Source organism: Otolemur garnettii, unplaced genomic scaffold (genome assembly GCF_000181295.1).
Source record: "Otolemur garnettii isolate 467f Iridium unplaced genomic scaffold, OtoGar3 scaffold00048, whole genome shotgun sequence".
NCBI lineage: Eukaryota > Metazoa > Chordata > Mammalia > Primates > Galagidae > Otolemur > Otolemur garnettii.
Window position 1 is genome coordinate 11323345 of NW_003852443.1, and position 20676 is coordinate 11344020.

Genomic DNA, 20676 nt, shown 5'->3' on the forward strand with positions numbered 1-20676 from the left:
TTTTTTTTTTTTTTTTTTTTTTTTGGTTATAATCCTGTCACTGAGTTTTATAGTTTCTCAATGCCTAAACTCCCTACCATCTTTTTAATAGTAAAAATATGTAAGGAATTATTCGAAGAGATTTTTTTTTCTAACCATCAGATAAAAAATTTATGATTCAAGGAAATTTTGTAAGGAAACTGTGTTAAAGCCAAGTGGAAAGATCCTTTTTCTTTTATTGGTCATGTGAAATTTGCTTATAAAATCATAATATTGATCTTCTAAGATTTAAACATGTACAAATTGTAACCAAAGAGAAAACAAATAAAAATTGATTCTAATGAATTGTTAGAAATGATCATAAAAATTGTTAAATGTGTTTGTGAAAATTCTGATATTAGAAAAAACTGTGATCAGGTTGAATCTTTTTGTTTGTTCTGTCTTTGCTATTTTCAGACAGTTCTATAGTTTTTACAGCAGCTATAAATAATCTCCAGTAAGGTATTTATTAATAATACCTTGAGGGGGTCAGGTGTGGTGACTCACGCCTGTAATCCTAGCACTCTGGGAGGCTGAGGTGAGTGTATTGCTTGAGCTCACTAGTTGGAGACCAGCCTGAGCAAAAGCAAGACCCTGTCTCTACTAAAGAATAGAAAAACTGAGGCAAGAGCCTGATTGAGCCTGAGTTGGAGGTTGCTGTGAGCTGTGATGCCTGGGCGACAGCTTGAGACTCTGTTCAAAAATAATAATAATAATAATACTTTGAGGAGTTCTCATCTGTCCAGTAGTGTTTCTTTCATAGGAAAAGTTTCAAAGATTGACAAGCCTGCTATATCTTTATTTCATCAATAAAGATTGGAATTTTAAATAACTGAGGACTAGCCTTATTCCATTACGCTTAGTACTTGAGCCATAATGATTTTCTCAGGCTGTCTACGTATGTTTATGTATATACAGGACTGGTTTGAAATTTAATTGACAGTAATTCTACTGACAGTCTACAGCATCTTCTCTGTGATACCACCTAAGTTTAGTTATTAAAAAATCTTTCAAAATGAGTTTTTAAAAATTATCAGTTATGTCCATTCATAAGCATGGAATGAAAACCATTCAAGAAGTCCTAATTGTTTACTTTTATTCTGTATTAGATCTATAAAACTTAAAGGGGACAATTTAATATCAACGTTGTTACACGTTAGAGTTTTTCTCTGTCTTGTCATGTTGGGGTCTGAACAGCTTTTCAAGTCTGATTCTGTAAGACACCTGTTTTATGTATGCCTCTGTTGCTGGACTCCTTTAAAACAGACATGGTTTTATTCCTTTTTATATGTGTTGTTTTAATTAAATAAGAAGCCTTAACTATCAGGGATAGTCAACCTTTTTTTCCGCCCCGGCCTGCACAAAGAAGGATAAGAATTGCCTTGGGCCCTATGCTAAACACACAAACACTAACAAAAACTAATTAGCCACCCCCCCACCCCACCCCACCCCACCCCACCGGCAAAGAATAAATAAGGTCTGTGCATACTTTTCATGATATTCTGCGCCACAGGTAGGCAAAAAAGATGCTCACAAGTCAGCATGCAGCCCTTGGACAACCCAGTTTTACATGTAACAAATGAGAGAAGCAAAGAGCAACCAGGTAGAGACTGAGAAGTAGACCGTGACTACCTCGACTGACGCACTCAGAGTTAGCTCCCTTTTATTATCATACAAGATTCAGTGGTTAGTGTTACCAGATCTTCTGAGTTTTCAAGAGAAGCTGAAATTCTCCTTTACTTTACTTGTTAAAATTTAATGTCTTACTTTTTAAGTTTTCAAATATAAAAATTAAATTACAGCAAATAAAATACATGTGTCTCAGTTGGGACTTCAGGGTATCAGTTCATGATTTCTGAATCGATTAATAATGTATTGTCTTTAGGGCCTGAGACTTTCATCAATGACTTTATTAACATTGACACTTTCAAGGTGATTGAAAATATGTTAAGTACTTTGATATATGCTTTCATCTTGAATTTAGCTATTGATTTTTGGCAGATGGTTTAATGATGGTGCCCATTTAAATGCAGCTGGATTCCAATTCAGATTATCAAAAATTTCAAACTGTGAGGGAGGTGGACCTGATTAATTAGATCTTAAATATGGTATATAATTTTTTTATTATTGTTTTTGAGGTGGGATCTTGCTGTGTCGCTTGAGCTGGAGTGCAGTGACACTTAAGTAGTTCACTGCAACCTCAACCTCCAGATCTTAAGCAATCTTCTTGCCTCAGCCTCCTCAGTAGGTAGGACTATAGGCAAGCACCACCATGCCCAGCAGTTCTTGTTTAAATTTTCAGGAAGACGAGGTCTCACTATGTTGCCCAGGCTGGAGTCAAGCTCCTGGCCTCAAGTGATCCTTCTGCCTTGGCCTCCTAAAGTGCTGGGATTATAGGTATAAGCCACTGTGTCCAATCCCTATATATAATTTTTTAATGATCCTTTTGATAGGTGTTTCTTGAATCAATTTTGTTATATTTGGTTGGAAAATATCCAGAGATTTCCCTCCTTTAGGTATTATTTATTAACTATAAATAAGTCTTAAAGATAGACTAACCATTGGTAGCCAATCAGGAGGCATTTGTCTAAAACAGTCATTCTCAACCTTCTTAATACTGCAACCCTTTAATACAGTTCCTCATGTTGTGATGACCCCCAACCATAAAATGAGCGAAGTAGCAACAAAAATAATTTTATGGTTGGGGGTCATCACAACATGAGGAACTGTATTAAAGGGTTGCGGCATTACAAAAGTTGAGAGTCATTGGTCTAAAATCTCCTCTTCATGAAACAGAACTATACCCTTTGAGGCAAGGGCTGAAAAAAATTGAAAAGTAAATAGTCTTATGTGATTTAGTATTAAGGGAAAAAACCCTGTACCTTTGGAACTCTGATGAAAACAAAGAGTAAAACCTAGATCAGTTTTCATGTAATGATTTATCACCTCCCCTTTCATATTGGCTTATCTTAATGGTTGCTTACTAAATAGGTAAATGCTTACTGATGATGAACAGGTGCTACAGTATTTGTGCTTGGAATCAAAACCAACATTTTCATTTCTCTAGTAACTTTTAATGTTTTTTTTTTCTTTTTGACTAGCATTCAGTCCTTAAAATTGTGTTTTCAAGGTGGCAGTACTTTCCAGAGCATTTTCTTGACAGAGGAAAACAATCTACTAAGGATTACTGATCAAAGTAAACTGAACTTTCACCTTATAGTTACAGAGAGTATGTACATATATATGCCAATGTGGAGGAATGGGCCTGAAGAATCTTCTTTTCTTATAAATCATGTTTGGGCTGCTTTGAAGCTTTTAAGGAGGATGGCAGTGTGCAGATACTTTGGGCGATACACGTCATGTATGCTCACTATCAGGCCTCTTTTCTTCCCTTCTCTGTCTCAGAATTAACTCCCTTCACATCATCTCTTTAACCTATACAACTATATTCACAGGAACATTTTTGATAAGCTGCTTCTCACGGTGAAATGTGGGTATCTAAAACTACCTTTTTTCGTAGAGATGGAGGTCTCATACTGTCCGCCCGGTGGCATGGGCTCAGGTGATCTTTCTGCCTCAGGCACATAGCACTATGCCCAGCAATTTTTTTTTTTCTAGCAATAGGGTCTCCCTATGTTGCCCAAATTGGTGTAGAACTCCTACATTCAAGTGATCCCCCTGCCTCAGCCTCCCAAGGTGCTGGGATTATAAGTGTGAGCCGATACACACAGCCTAAAACTATTTTAATGTATTACTTCTCTTAGGGTTTTTGCTTCCAACCAGGAGAGAAAGACAAAGATGTATTTCTAGCAGAATTTCAACCATGACTGAGGAGGTGCTTTGCTTTTCGATTTTTTTTAGATGGTGAAGTTGTATCTTCTCCGTTGCTTTTAAATTATAGCAGCATCGAGACGTTTCATCTTAGTGATGAACTCAGGATGGGTCCTAGTAATCAAATGTTATTATAAAAAACTTTATATATTAATTTCAGTCACCTACATCTCCAGCATTGACTTGTTATTAGGTAAGAAAGATGCTTGTGTGCACTATGATTTTTCTGTTTGTGCTTGCTCCTGGCCTTTCACTAAATTTAGTTTTTTTTCTTTGTTTTGTTCATAACAGATTTTAATTTAATAACAAATAAGATTCTACCAGTTTTCTCATGAACATAGAACACAGCCAGTTTGTTATTCCTAATATATTTATAAGTTCTCCATAAAGGAAACTGAAACCCTTTGTTTCTACCTTCTCACAGTGTATCAGCTGCAGCAGGAAGCTCCTCATCCTCGAAGGATTACCTGTACTTGTGAGGTGGGTGTGATGGAACTTGCAACAAAATGCCTCTTGGAGTCATCCGTTTCCCAGATTTTGACCTTCGTCCGCAGCTTGGTTATTTGTGGCATTAACGATTTACACTAATTGGCATCAGAAAATTGTAACTTGAATGCATTTTTCTTAACATTTGCTTCTCACTTGTCATAACTGCCACTTTTTCTCCCCCTCATTTTAACATTCTTTCTTTCTTTTTTTTTTTTTTCAAATTAACACGAGGGTACAAATTTTTAGGCTACATTGTTTTCAATTTTAAGGTATAAAGTTCAAGTTGTAGTTAAGCCTGTCACCTAGAGGGTAGCTGAAAACCCTCACATTGTGCACATTAAGTGAGATGTTTTTTCTTTTTTTTAATGTTATATTCTTTATTTTTTAAAACAAAGTTTGTATTGTATAATGGGGTTATTGGATTATGTTTTTCTAAAGATTTAAATAATGATTTACAAAGAGAGCAAAAGACATGTATAACTCACCAAAAAAAAAGGAGGTATGACTTAAGACAGTATATGTAAACATATGGAAATCATTGAGATTAGGAACATGCCAGTTAAAATGCAGAGACCATTTTCACCTTGCAGGTTGGCAAGCCCATGAAGAAACAGGCACTCTCGTACATTGCTGATGGGAATGTGACATAGTACAACACTATGAGAATTTTGTGATATGTAACAAAACTTCCCTGCATCCACCCTTCAATTTACCAGTTTAAATTCTAGGTATTTACCCTGCTGAATTACCTATACAAATATGGGATAATTTGAAATTTTTTGTTGTGGGATTATTAGTAATAGCTGAATATTAGAAAAAATCCTGGCTCAGCACCTATAGCACACTGGTTAAGGCTTCAGCCACATACACCAAGGCTGCTGGGTTTAACCCCAGCCCAGGCCTGCTAAAACTGAACAATGATAACTGCAACAAAAAATAGCCAGGCATGGTGGCGGGCACCTGTAGTCCCAGCTACTTGGGACACTGAGGCAAGAGAATGGCTTAAGCCCAAGAGTTGGAAGTTGCTGTGAGCTGTGACGCCTCAGCACTCTACTGTGAGGGTGACATAGTGAGACTCTGTCTCAAAAAAAAAAGAGAAAGAAAAAATCCTTAATGTCTGTCCATAGGAGACTGATTGAATAGAATACTAAAAAGAATAAGGAGGATTTCTATGAGTTGATATGAAAAAATTTCCAGATATAAAATATGCATACATATGGTAAGTAGATCCCTTTTATATTAGAATGGAAAAATGAAAAAGAAAATAGTTTAGTTTTGTAAAAGAGAAACATAGGAAGGATTAAAATTTAAAAATGGTATAAAAGCAGTCCCTAAAATTGAATACAAATCAAAACAAATGAACCTAATACACTTTGAGCATAATCACCAAAAAATTAAGTAGCTTTTTAAAAAACTTGACACATAATAAAAATATATATTTACAGCTACAGAGTAGTGATAATTTTGATAAATTAATGTAATGATCAAATGAGAGTAATTAGCATTATCTATCACCTCAAACATTTATCATTTCTTTGTGTTTGGAACATGCAAATCCTGTCTACTAGCTATTCAATAATAGACATTTTTGTCCACTTTAGTCACTCTGTAGTGCTATAGGAATTATTCCTCCTCTCTAGGATAATTTTGTATCTATTCACTAACCGTCTCTCCGTTACCCTTGCCTCTCTACCCTTTACTACATGAGATCTGTTTTTTTTAGCTTTCACATATGGGTGAGAATGTGCAATATTCATCTTTTTGTGCCTGACTTATTTCACTTAATACAATGTCTTCCATACGCATCCATTTTGCCTCGAATGACAGGATTTCATTTTTTATTTATGGCTGAACGATGTTCTCTTAGGTACAAATGCTGTATTTTCTTTATGTACCTGTTGATGGACACGTAGGTTGGTTCCCTGTGCTGGCTGTTGTGAATAGTGCTGAAGTAGACAGGGGAGAGCAGGTATCTTGTGGACATGCTGATTTCCTTTCCTTCTGATATATCCCCAGTCGTGAGATTGCTGGATCATATGGTAATTCTATTTTTAGATACTGTTTTCCATAATGACTGTACTAATTTGCATCCCTACCAGCAGTATATGAGAGTTTCCTTTTTTCTTTTCCTTTGCCAGCATTTGTTATTTTTTGTCTTTTTGATAATCAGCCATTCTGACCAGGATGAGATGGCCCTTCGTCATGCCTTGCGTTTCCCTGATGATTAGTGGTACTGAATTTTTTTCATATACTCTTTGTCCTAAGGAGCTTTTAAACATATTTTTCTGACTGTACGAACCTAGAGGAACATATTCTGGAAACAAAAAAAGCAAAAAGGTTTTTAACTGTATTTAGTAGACTTGTTGTTGGCAGTAGTACCTGTGTAGTTGCCCTGAAATTATTTTGTTTATAATGAAGGATAAAACAAATGAGGGATTATATTGTGTTTGGGGGAACCAGGGATTTTAAAGAGTGGTGCAAAATTGGGCGATACACTTGGGTAATTCATTTTGAATTGGAGGTATTATGTGAATTCATAGATTTTGAAAGATGTCTTTTTTCCTATCTTTACCATGAGCTTAGCTGCAGTAGTGCCCCCCCGCCCCGTACTCCTGCCAGTGCCTAGATTTTGTTTTCCAAATACCGTCATCCTACTAAAGGAGTTCAGACTCCTTAAAAAATGCGTGATTTCAAAATATGGGACAGAGAGGTCTGGAAGCATCTTGTGTCATAAAGCAAGAAAATGCTCAAGAACTGATAAGAACATATCAAAAAGATGCAAGAACCTGCTTGAAGGTTTTCTACAGGCAAAATTCAGGACAATTGGAACATCAAAAATTATACTAGTAATGGATTATAATACATTGGATGAAAGAGAGTTAATGAATACATGATGATACTTTAAAATTTAAATTTAAAAAACTTACCCCAGTGTAAAGAGAGAAAAGGGGGAAATATGAAGTTGTTCTTTACAGAAGAGCTAAGGAGTTAAAATATGAAATGGTAAAATTATAAAATTACTAATTTATGCTAATAAATGCAGGTAAGGATCATCATGGGATGTTTAAACCATGGCACGAAAGGCTGTAGGTGAACAGGATGTTTTTATGGTGTCAAGTTGTCATACCAGTCATTATTTATTATTTGCAAAAAAGAAAAATAACGCCTGTATAGTGGAGAGATCTAGCAGTTACACCTTTAACCGGATGATCAAATTTTACATTACCTGTAATGGACAGACTGACATGTGCCTCCTGAAGGGACATGGTAGGACGTACAATGTCACCTGAATAGTATTCCTGCCAAAAATAGTTAAATCTAATCATAGATCTGAGTCAGACCAATCCAGAATGTGCACATTCTATAAGACATCTGCTCTAGGTTTATAAATAGTGTCATTGTCATAATAGACAAAAACAGTGGGGCCATACAAAATTAGAGGAGACAGAAAAGACATGGCAGTCATATTCACTGTGGACACCTTGACTGTGTCCTGAACGTATATATACATTTTAAAGCTATAAATTTGGGGGGCAGTTGGAGAAATTTGAAAATTTGAATATGAATTATATTATGTAATAGACAATATGAAGTCACAGTAACTTTCTCACTGATTGACTAGAATACTAAAAAGAATAAGGAAGGAGGATCTCTATGACTGGTATGAAAAAATTTCCAGATATAAAATATACATACATATATGGTACATTATATCAAAATGGATTACGTCAAAATGGATTTCTTTTTTTTTTTTTGAGACAGAGCCTCAAGCTGTCCCCCTGGGTAGAGTGCCATGGCATTACAGCTCACAGCAACCTCCAACTCCTGGGCTTAAGCGAGTCTCTGACCTCCACCTCCCAAGTAGCTGGGACCACAGGCGCCCGCCACAACGCCCGGCTATTTTTTGGTTGCAGCCGTCATTGTTGTTTGGCGGGTCCGGGCTGGGGATTCGAACCCGCCACCTTAGGTGTACGTGGCTGGCGCCTTAGCCAGTTGAGCTATAGGCGCTGAGCCCAAAATGGATTTCATCGTGTGACATCTGGCTTAAAAAACACAGTAGCTTTGAGAGTCTATAGTTAATTACAAACAGAACCAGTTGATAAAATTAGATGGGGATTTGATGAAGTTATGTTTTGAATGTCAAGTTGCAGGTTCGATATATGTTGCTGTCCAGTCTGCATTACGTAAACGTAGAGTGAGCTTGTTGTACTTGATGATTACCTGTTATTACTGCTATGCCACGATCAAGAGTGATTAAATAATTCACAGGTAGCGGGAATTTTATTTTTTTTTTGCAGTTTTTGGCCAGGACTGGGTTTGAACCTGCCACCCTCCAGCTTATGGGGCCAGCGCCCTACTCCTTTTTAAATAATGCTATTTAATAAAATTTTCTATTTTGTCCCATGTTCGGTCCAGACATAACTTTTTAAACTTCTAACTCAAAGTAAGATATTGGCACTATTGTGGATAATCCTGAAGTAATAATCCAAAGTAAGATACTGGATTATTGTGGATAACCCTGAAGTATTTATTAGTAAAACAATTATCTTTATTTAGAAATAGCTATCCATGCTTTTCACAAAACAAATTGAGACCACACAAATAAGAACATAATAAAAGGAATAAAAATAATTGAGAGAATAAAAACAAAATTCTAGTTGATAGCAGTGCTGATTGAGGATTAGTGTAATTGTGTAAAGTGTTTTACAGTAATAAACTACATAAGTCTTAAGAGAACAGCTAGTATGATTCAGTTTTTTCCTGAATTAAATTCTTTCTTAAGAATTCATTTGGCATATTAAGAAACAACATGTGGTCCAAGTATTAACAGGCTTTGGTATTCCACCTTGATGCAATCCAGCACTGGAGGGGTGAATGACAGAGTCCTTTTAATTTACTCTTGCTACATGATTGACTGAATGCTGTCATCCCCTGAGGAAATGGACCATTCCTATTCTGTTCTATTGGTTAAAGGCAGGCATTTAAGCATTGGGAAACCAGAAAAGCAAATTGTACAATTGATCTTTTATTTCTTAAATTGCCCAATCTGTCCATCATTTTCACTCTGGTTAAATATTCTTCCACAAAAAATTAGTAATCACGTTCTAATGGCAAATTGATAGCAAAGAATGCCAATCAGTGTGTAAAAAGATTTACTGTGGTTGGGCTGTTGTACATTGTACCTATTCTCATATATTCAAAACTTACACCGTGTAGTAGTCACTTATGTTAGACTATTTAATAAAGATTAAATATGTGCGCGTAAAATAAATATGTACCTCTATTTTGGAAATAGCAGTGATAGCTTGTTTCTGTATGTATTTGACCAATCTTTCTGTTACTCAAGTCTTTCTGTTTTCCCACGGTGATAATTAAAGGTCTATTATTAAATAGGGGTAAATGGACTTTCTTTTACAGAAATGATATTCATACTCTATGTTATTATAATTATTAGCTTTACAAGTAGAGGTATTGAATGTATAAGCCACCAGTGCTAATGGTTTTCTTATTCTATCAAGTTAATTTTTTTTAGATAACAATTAAATAACTTAGAGAGTCATTTGAAATGAAAGTAAAGGATTAAGTAGAGTGCAGTGGAACTAATCTACAAATACTTCTTGGAAGAAAAATTCAGGGTTAGCCTTGATTAATAGTCAGTTTGTGGTTTGGAGGAATTGCATCTTACTGGAATGGTGAATGCTAAGGATAGAAAGTTACTGAAGGACCAGGTGATATTCAGTCTCAAATATTTAACTGAGGAATTGGACTGGGGCTGCTATATGTTTTTTTTTCCACTTTGAAATGTGAAGAAAAAAACAATTGGTTGATAAGTCTTTTAAGTAATAGTTATTATCTATGAGTGCTAATTATGTTTTTAAAATGTATCAAATCACTTCATCTTTCCCTACTATGGAAATTTCCCATTGTCACAGGAAAGGAAGGGCTGACCCTGTTTATGTGTGCACATTTCCATTCCTTTTTCTTTGAATCTTGGCGTTGTATCACATTGTCGGTTCAGAGACAGAGGAGTTATGCCAGGCCCAAAGGGAACATCTGTTTAGTGACTAGCTAGGCAAGTGACCTTTCTTTTGTCATCTACTTTTCATTTTGGTAATAAACTCTATGTCTTGTTCTCAGCTGAATTCTTGTGACTAAGATAAATATGTGCAGCACCTTATTTTAAAATGTGAATTATCAACTGTTAAAACAATCATAAATTATTAGGGACAGAACTTTGACTTAAAATATGTAACAGAAGTAATTTGACAGAAAATCAAATTGTAACTAGTAGTTTTTTTTTTTCTAATTCCAGAAAGTCTTGCCAGTTGCTTTTAAAAATGGTAAAATGTAAAAGATTTTATATTAAAAGCTATTGCTAAGACAAATTTTGAAATTCAGATATGGCTAATCCTTTTTATATGGAGAAGATGTCTAGGTGACAACGAATTATTTAGGCCTTTATCTGTGAATAGGCAAGAGAGACAGGAAAGGGGGATACGTAGAATCTATAGGACATGGTGACGAGATAGTTACGCCTATGATTGCTGGAGGGAGAAGTCCAGCAGGTTTGAGGAAAACAGTTAACTCTTCTGATCTTCTCTCATGGCATACTTGCCTGACAAAACCGTAACTCTGTTTATTCTGCACACTTTTGTCTCTAAAATGTCTGGGTAACTTAATATATAGCTGGGTAAAAACACAATGCTGACTAGGCTTCACAGTAAGTTTGTGAACTTCAAGTTGGTCCTTAATTCCTTATTCATTCCACCCCTTTCTCTCCTCTCAATCCTCCAATATCTTCTCCCTCTCCTAATTATCAACTCAGAATCTCTTGTCCTCTTCAGTGAAGAAGGGCGCTTCCACAGACTTCCAGGACCACACATTCCTAACCATCCGCATTTGCATTTGTGTGTCCTCCATTCTTGCTTATTATTATAGATGATAGACAGCTTTCTACTACACTAGGTTCTGTTGCCGCTCATCTCTAAGGAGAAAATCTTAGCAAATCTCCCCTCTCCTCCATCATTAAGATCATTTGATGATCTTTTTCCTCTACTATGACTTTTTTTTTTGAGATAGGGTCTCACTTTCTTTCCCCTGGTGGAGTGTTGTGGTGTCATAGCTCATAGTAACCTCAAACTCTTGGGCTTAAACGATTTTCTTGCCTCAGCCTCCCAAGTAGCTGGGACTACAGGTGCCCACCAATGCCCAGCTATGAGACAGAGTCTCACTCTTGCTTAGGCTGATCTTGAACTCACGAGCTCAAACAATCCACCCACCTCAGCCTCCAGAGTGCTGGGATTACAGGTGTGAGCCACTGCACCTCATCATTATCTTTTATAAGATCATTTTCATCAGCCCACAACCATCCTATTAATTCTCCTATTTCTTAAAAAAAAAAATGTAATAGATTTAGGGCATACAGGTGTTTTGTTACATGGATGAATTATATAGTGGTGACCACCTTGTTTAAAATTATATAGGTCTGGGCACAGTGGCTCACACATAATCCCAGCCCGGTGGGAGGCCAAGGCAGGAAGATCTCTTCAGCCCAGGAGTTTGAGGCTGCAGTAAGCTATGATCACACCACAGCACTTCAGCCAGCGGGTCAGAGTGAGACCTTACCTCTAAAATGAAAACACAAACATTCTTTATCACCCTCCCCCAGGGTTCTCAATCCCTACTTGTCTCTACCACTTTTCATTTTATAACATACTGTTAATACATAAGTCGGCTTATTTATTAAATTTATTTATTACTATTTTCCCCTGTTAGAATGACAGTTCCATGAGGATAGGAATCTTTTTCTGTTTCGTTTAACAGTATTTCCAGGTGCCTTGAAAAGTGCTTGACACATAGAAGGTGCTTAATAAAGGCTTAAGGGAATAAATAGGAGATACAAAGTGCTTGCTTTATAACTATTCTCTTTTACAGGATGCATTCTTCTAGGTGGAGCATTAGAGTTTGCTCCAGGATTGGGAAGAAAGCACTCCAATTGAAATTTTGCTTTTCTTGCTGATTGCTGCTATGTGCTGACACAGCCTATGGCTCAACTTTTACTTCTGTAAAAGTGAGGATTCCCATGCTCGTATATCTTGCGTGTAGTGATGATCTGTTATTTAGGATTATGATATCCTTCACAGATGGAAAGCATTTTTTTATGAATGCTGAGTGGTGGTTTTAGATTATTAAAACCAACTCTATTTATTTTTAAATCATCCTATTACTCCAAAGCCTATTTTCACCATATTTTACTTTTGAAAAGGTCTTTTAGTGGCACCTCTTGCCACTATTTAAAATTCAGATATAGTGTATTCCTATACTTGTATGTTGCCTCAGCATCCATTGTGATGAACTGTCTCATACCACAGTATGTAGTCACCTTTGACAGTTTCCCGTTCTCTGCCTTCCCAGTTTGTAGATACGTGTATCTGATGACCACCTCCCTGTGGGACAGCTGGGTACACCCTATATGACCCCCCTCCTCCATGAACTTTCATGCCCTGCTTGGATTGCAGATATAGTGACCATCTCTCAGTCAAAGGGCATGGCAGAGCTCACACCTCCTTGCTGTGAACCCACCAGTTAGAACTCCCCTTGGAAAAACCTGCTGAAATAACCCTCTAGACCCTAATGACAGCTTTGGCCAACAAGTCTCTTCCCCTCTCTCTTGACCTCCACTTGCTGGTTGAGTGTGCTTGTGCTAAGGAAGGTCCCCCCTCTCGTGGGCACTTTGAGGAGTGGCATTCTCTTCTCTTTGGGATCTGTAAGTAATACACTGCTTATGTTACTTCATGTGTTACCGTGCTGCCTTCTCTGTTCTCATCTGACTGACATGTCCAAATCTACTTCCTTTCCTGGTCAGGGCTTTCCTGGAGAGTGGCTGTGCTGGCAGGAATAAACTGAACACAGATCACACAAGAGCTACCAAGGGACTCTTCCTGTGTAAACAAGTTTCTTATGAGAGGGATGCCTGATCTCAAGTCATACACTTAGATATTAGGTCAACACCCAGAATAAAAACGTATCCCTTGAAAGACACACCATGAACATCCACAACCTCCTACCCTGGAGTCCTGCCAGGGTTGGGCTAGAATGTACAGCCACTCTCCATGGAGAGACCTCAAGACTGTAACACTTTAATATGGGCACACGTTTGTGAAGTTAGAGAGCACAACCACAATCCCCATAACAACCCCTGTCCAGTTACCTGTTAAATAAATAGTTTGGTAATTTGATCCTCTTAACGACTACTTCCTAGAGGTTACTTGAATCTAAGTTGGGGAAACCATGAACACAAACAAATTTGTTTTACAAAATTTACCTATCATCTTCTTGCAATGAGGTCTATGGATTAAAAATCAAAATACAAACTAAAAAACTAATCTCAAAAAGCAGAGTAACTGGGTTTTAGTGCCTTACTGAGTAGTATTTACAGAGTATTAAAGCCTCTGTAAATGTTCTTTATTGAATTAGTAAAATTTAACAGTAGGTAGAGAACAAACTTACTTGGCTTGCTACAGATCACTGGTTTTCTTGGAGAAAGTCTAAAGCACAATGTGACAGTTGTAGTACTTGTCAGTAGAATTCTGTAGACTCAAGGAAGAAAGTTTATCTTAATGGAAGATTGAAAGTTAAGCAATCTCTGTAAGTTTCATAACATTTCTGACTCTCTTTTTCCTCATCTTTCCCCTACAAGTCGCCCCTGGCTCTATGTAGGTCTTTGATGAGTATTTCTCCTTATTATTGGCACTCAGTTTTTTCTCAAAGTTTTCATAAGGATAATCTGGGCGGGTTTGTTGCAGCACAGCAGTTATCCATATTGACATTTCCTACAGTGTAATCTGTAATGAGAAAAAAAATGGAAAATGCAGAGAAAATGTGTGCTTCAGTGCAGGACTGCGTGGTCTACGTGTGGCAGGCCTCTGGTCTGTTACTGCTTTTGACCTGTTTTACAGCCCAGTCACTTGTAGATAGCTGGTGATAATCCATGTTTGGACATGCAGATTTTGTCCAGTTCCCGTGAAGGTTCAGTTATATCCTTTCCCCGTGTATTTTGTCTGTGGAAAAACTAGTTTTGCCTCTATTTGTACATCAAAATTCCTGACGTATAAATATATCTACTCTCCAGATCATCTTTTGAACTGGTTGTAACATCTGCCAGATCCCCTCATTGATGAGTAATTAATGACAGTAGGTATTGAACAAACTTACTTATATTTATCTTTAATACAAATCTTTAACATGTATTTATATTTTTGTATGAGTCGTGATCTTTTTGTTTTGTTTTGTTTTTGTAAATTGTCTTTTAACAACAGAGCCCATATTTTGATTTTTGTCACTTGAATATAAATGTATTTACCTTAATATACTGATAATTTATGAGAGTCTTGGAAGATTGCCATTCAGTTTCTAACTTTGATTTAAAATATGCTAGTAGTATATTTAACAATAATGTGTCTATTTCCCTAAGCCATGAGGCAATGGCAGCAGCTTCTGCTTCTTCCTCCTCCTGCTCCTTCCTCCTCCTCCCTTCTAGATCTGAAGCTAGAGTTGAATGCTGACTGATTCGCCAGGCTTTAATTCAGATGTACCACGGTAGGAAGCAGATATCAAATATACATATATACGTTTTTTCTTCCTCCACATCTCCAGACAACTGAGCCACTTTGAAAAACAATACAGAAGAAAATCTTGACACTTGAAAGTTCTTATTTTTTGTGTATAGTCTTTATTTACATAGCCTCTTGCAAGGGTGTTCAACCTACAGGCTGCATGCTGATTTTGTGAGGGCTGTTTTTGCATATCTGTGGTCTTAGGTATCATGAAAAGTATATGTGGACCTTCCCCTCACCCCAGTCTAGTTTGGTTAGTGTTTTGTTAGTGTAGTTAATGTGTAGCCCAAGGTAACTCTTATTTGGCCCTTGTGCAGCAGAGACAAAAAAGGTTGGACCACCCATATGTTTAGATTATTATCTGAAGAATGGTGATAGTTGGCCAAGGTAATCATATTATTTCTTATATTTCATGTATGTAACATGCCAACTTTCAAGCATCATATAAACTTCCAGACTAGTTTTAAAATCCTAATTTTTCTGTCTCTGGGTATTATTTTTCACAGTGTAAACCAAGGAGATAATGACTTCCTGTGACTTCTAACCAGGCCACTACCGCTCTAGACAATATCAGACATTTTGGAAATTTGATAAATGTTCTAGTGTCATTACTCCTAGAAGTACTTACTCTTTAAATGTAGAGTAGTTGCTTTTGGGGAGGGAGGCAAGTGTTTTGTTTGTTTTATTGAGACAGAGTCTCACTTTGTCACCCCTGGTAGAGTGCTGTGGTGTCATAGCTCACAGCAACTTCATACTCTTGGGCTCAAGCCATTCTCTGAGTAGCTGGGACTACAGGCACCTGCCACAGTGCCCGTGTTTTTAGAGACAGGGGTCTCGCTCTTGCTCAGGCTGATCTCGAACCTTTGAGCTCAGGCGGTCCACCTGCCTCATCCTCCCAGAGTGCTAGGACTATAGGTACAAGCCACCAAGCCCAGCCTGGACAACTGTTTTGAACTAGGGCCATGGAATAGCGTTTCCTTACTGAAAGAAATGGAAGGGTGAACCTATTGCAAGAGAGGAGAAAAGAGAATTCACATTTATAACACTTTTATAGTTTATTTCTGCTGTTTTCAAATTTCCCATAGAGAACAAATACTTATATATCAAACATTCTCTTGTTTTCTGATATGAGAGTATACTCTATGTGTAATGAAAATGATTCTTTGTTTATAAAAGTGCACAGTAAGTGTTAATTTAATGAAGTTCATTTCATTTTCAGTGTTGTAAAATGATTTATCTTCTGTTTAGTTATTTATTGAATTTCTATTTACAGTATGTACTTTATGTCATATTCAATAACAGTGGATTAAAGTTTTTTCCAAGTTGAATGGCATATAGAATTTATGCAATCTGTGCTGTAAAACATTTTATGAGTACTTTTATTTTTAGTTAGACATCTTTTTTGTTCTCCACATTTCCCATTTTTTCTACCCATGGTACAGTATCATGAATAAATGTTAACTACTAAATAAAGAGAATTGGAGAAAGCGAAGCACATAATTCAACCCAAGTACTCATTTTAAGGCATGTCTCTCTTAGTCACAGTGACTTCATCCAGTTTTAGTCTATAAAAAGGCTCTTGACTATTATTCTGAATTTATAAATGTGTAAGCATAAATTTATTTTTGCTATTGCTAGTACATTTAAAGTACTAGTCCGATGAATTTGCAAGTAAACTGATTTGAGATCATTAGTAATCATTTTCATGTTGCTCAGTAACTCTTTGGTTATCTGAATAATGTTATATTGTCTTTGAGTTTGAAGACTATTTCCAATTACTGCTTAAGTAATAATATCTTAAACATCACCAAGTCATCAAAATGCTGTTTTGGGGAAAGAAAAACTTCTCCACTTTCCTAGAATTAATAGTTGGAGCCTTGAAATTAAACCCACCAAAGGCAGATTAACAGAAAAGGTATATTTCGTATGCATTCAGAGAAGAGAGAAGTTACCATACTAGAAGTGAGGTGAAAGGGGGAAGTTAGACTTCTGCCTTCTATACCATTTTAATAAAGGGTAATAAATTGGAAGAATAGTTATTTGGGCTTGTGGGGGGTTGGTAAATTGTAGGAAGGAAATGTATGGTAAATAAGGATTTTTTTTTTTTTTTTGAGACAGAGTCTTACTATATTGCCCTTGGTAGAGTGCTGTGGCATCACAGCTCACAGCAACCTCCAACTCTTGGACTTAAGCAATTCTTTTGCCTCAGCCCCCCAAGTAGGGGGACGAGGCGCCCGCCACAATGCCTGGCTGTGTTTTTGTTGCAGTTGTCATTGTTGTTTGGCAGGCCCATGCCAGGTTTAAACACGCCAGCCCTGGTGTCTATGGTTGGCGCCCTAGCTGCTGAGCTATAGGCGTCGAGCTGTAAATAAGGATTTTTTATTGTTAGCATACTCAAGTCATCTCTGATGATGAGAGTTGTCTGTGGAATTGGGATCTCTTCTTGGTGTGAGAGAGGAGTATACTTTTATATATAGAAATTTCCTTGTCAAATGCAGATTTTTTTTAAAAGAAAATTTCATAAATTCTGTTTTTAGGCAGAAAAGGAAAGGGCATAAACAGTGTGATTTTTTTGTTTGAGACAAGAGTCTTACTTGGTGGTCCTGGTAGATTGCAGTGGCATCATTGTAGCTCAGTGCAATGTCAGACTCCCTGGCTCAAGTGATCCTGCCTCAACCTCCTGAGTAATGGAGACTATAGGCTCGTGCTACATCACCTCAATAATTTTTCTATTTTTATTAGAGACAGGGTCTCGCTCTTGCTCAGGCTGGTCATGTTTGATGCTTTTTAATTGCCTAAAATTCAAAATAATCCTTATACCAATTCTTTCCTGGGTGGGACATTCATGTGCTCATTTCTTCCTGGGTGGGTCGGTTCTATTCGGGCAGGTCCCTCCATTTTACTCTATCAAGTGTCAGACTTGGTAGCCAGGTTATGCGGGGAACTAAGGGAGATAATCACTAAAACGACAAGCTTTGGGAACTGCCTCATTTAACCTAATTCAGATAGGTCAGTGGCAAGGAGGCAGAGGGTTTGGTCCCTTTTTTGCTATTCCTGAGTAAGAATCTCAGTTTTGCTTTGGGCTCTTCCGTTTGTGTAAGTAACCTTGAACATGATCCCTAATCTCTCTGATACTCCATTTCTTCACTACTGCATTATCCAGCAATTCTACTTCTGGATATTTGTCCAAAGGAAGTGAAATCACAATGTTAACTAAATGTCTGCACTGCCTGGTCACTGCAGCATTATTTACAATAGCCAAGGTATGGATGCTTATCAGTGAATGAATGGATAAGGAAAAGGGGAATGCTGTATATTCCATTCTAATACACAGTGGGATACTATATATTACAAATGGAATATAGCCTTAGAAAAGAAGGAAATCCTGTCATTTGCAAGAAGAATGGACCAGAAGGACATTATGTTAATGAAATAAGCCTGGTACAAATGGTACGTGATGTCACATGTGGAATCTAGAAATGTTAAATTCATAGAATCAGAATAGAATAGTGGTTACCAGAGACTGAGAGGTGGGATAGGAGTTGGGGAGATTTTGGTTAAAGGATAAAAAAGTTTTAGTTAGGCAGGAGGAGTAAGTTCAAAAGATTTACTATACAATATGGTGACTACTGTTAGCAACAAAGTATTAAATATGCTTGACAATTGCTGAGAGTAGATTTTAAGTGTTCTGAGTATAAAAAAGTAGGCGAGATAATATTTATGTTAATTAGCTTGTTTTAGCTATTTCATAATGTATACATATTATGTATCAAAACGTTGTGCTTTATAGCATATTATGTATGCAATTTTTGTTATAAATAAAAGAAAAGCTGAACTTTGCCAAGAAAAATAAATAAAATGAGAATAATACTATCTTATGAGGATTAAGTAGAATAATTCCTATCTTGCTGTGAGGATTAAGTGATCTTTAAACATGAGTAAAGTGTATAACCCATAGTGAGAGTTCAGTATGGTCCGTGGTGTCCCCAAGGTACTTCCTAGTGAACAGTTTTGTTTGTTTTTCATCCCCGTGGTTTTACAGTTAGAGCAGGCTTCATGTCTTTCAGGACCCAGTTTAAATGTCCTCTTTTCAAAAAGGCCTATCCTGACCACCCACCTGAAATACTTCTCTAGTTCTCCCTGTTGTTACTCGTTCTTATTTTCATTATGGCACTTACCTCTTTTCTCTTCTCTTCTCTCTCTCTCTCTCTTCTCTTCTCTCTCTCTCTCTCTCTCTCTCTCTTTTTTTTTTTTTGGCAATAGAGTCTTACCTTGTTCCCATCGGTAGAGTGCCATGGTGTGACAGCCCACATCAACCTCCAACTCTTGGGCTTAAGCAATTCTCAGCCTCCCAAGTAGCTGGGACTGCAGGCACCCGCCACAACGCTGGGCTATTTTTTGTTGCAGTTGTCGTTGTTTAGCTGGCCTGGGCCGGTTTTAAACCCATCAGCCTTAGTGTATGTGGCTGGTGCCTTAACCACTGCTATGGGTGCCAAGTCTCTCTTTTCTTTTTTAAACTTTTTCTTTATTGTCTGTCTCTGTTAGAATGTTAAGTTCCAAAAGAATTACGACAATTTCAGTCTTATTCAGTAATATGTCCCTGGCAGAAAGAAAAAAAATGCCTTGACATATTTGCTGTTCAACAAATGATTCTTAATTGCATGGGGCAAATGCTGTCTGTTGATATTCTGTCTATTCTTCAGAATCTGTCTTAGCAGGTCTTCCCTTAGCTATTGCCAGCATACCTTCCCTGAAAAGTCAGGGGAAGGTCAACTGTGATTACGGAAGAGCTGATGGGAGAACAGGGATGGCAAGGTGATGTGGAGGGTCAACAGGACAGAATGAAGACTCTGGAGTAACAGGAAGGGAGAACGGTGGTTGGGGAGGAGGGGAGAAGAAACTACCATCTGTTGTGACAATTGTGGCATTAAGGGTTTGGGTGTTTTAATTTACTCTTTGAAAAAAGAGATGTGGATATTTTTTCAATTCACTAAATTTTTAGATGAAAGATATTTAATAGTCTAGTCCAATGTTTTACATACCCAGCAAATATTTTATAGATAAGATACAAGTCTAGAGAGGTGAAGTGACCAGTTCAAATGGCAACAAATAATCTCCTGGTAGAACTGGGAGTCCGGCCTTGATCTCTAATCTTATTCAAGTTCTTTCTTAAAAATACCATGCTATGCTCCATGATTGCATTAATGTACACAGCTATGGTTTAATAAGAAAAAGAAAAAATATATATGCTTTATTTCGTTGGTCACATGTATAAAATGTTATGTTCTGCACATTTTCATTTTCACAAATAAACTTTTTTTCTCCTTTTCCAATAGGTAGAAAACAGACCAAAGTATTATGGAAGAGAGTAAGTATGGATTATAAGAAAATATTTTAAAAATTGGCATATGTAAAAGAGACAGGTAAATGAATGCTTTAGTAAAAATAGAAGCAAGATGAAGCAAGTATTCAAGTTTGGTGGAGTTGAATTTTGTTTTTTCTAATTACAAATGTAATTCTAATTAGTGAAAAGTATAGAAAATAATGACAAGTTCTAATCACAGGGCAACCACAAGTAGGAAGAAGAAAATATGGGCAAACGTATGTGCAGTATGTTAAGAGGCAACCCTATCAGTAAATGAATAATTCTAAATGTGTATATTTGCTTGTCTGTGTGCATATGTATGTATATTAGGCATCTAGGTACATACATACACGTATA

At 36.9% G+C, this 20676-nt stretch overlaps 1 protein-coding gene across 3 annotated transcripts in view; it reads left to right on the forward strand.

Moving 5' to 3' along the window:
• Nucleotides 1-20676, forward strand: part of CHN1 (chimerin 1) — a 202860-nt gene that overhangs the window by 55653 nt on the left and 126531 nt on the right. For 2 of the 3 annotated variants that reach the window (XM_012806197.2, XM_003791504.2), the window contains 2 exons: nt 4274-4333; nt 20295-20322. In XM_012806197.2, the coding sequence (XP_012661651.1) occupies nt 4274-4333; nt 20295-20322 (88 nt within the window). Of the gene's footprint in view, nt 1-4273; nt 4334-20290; nt 20323-20676 lie in introns of all 3 variants that reach the window. The other variant, XM_023514174.1, reaches the window with a different exon arrangement.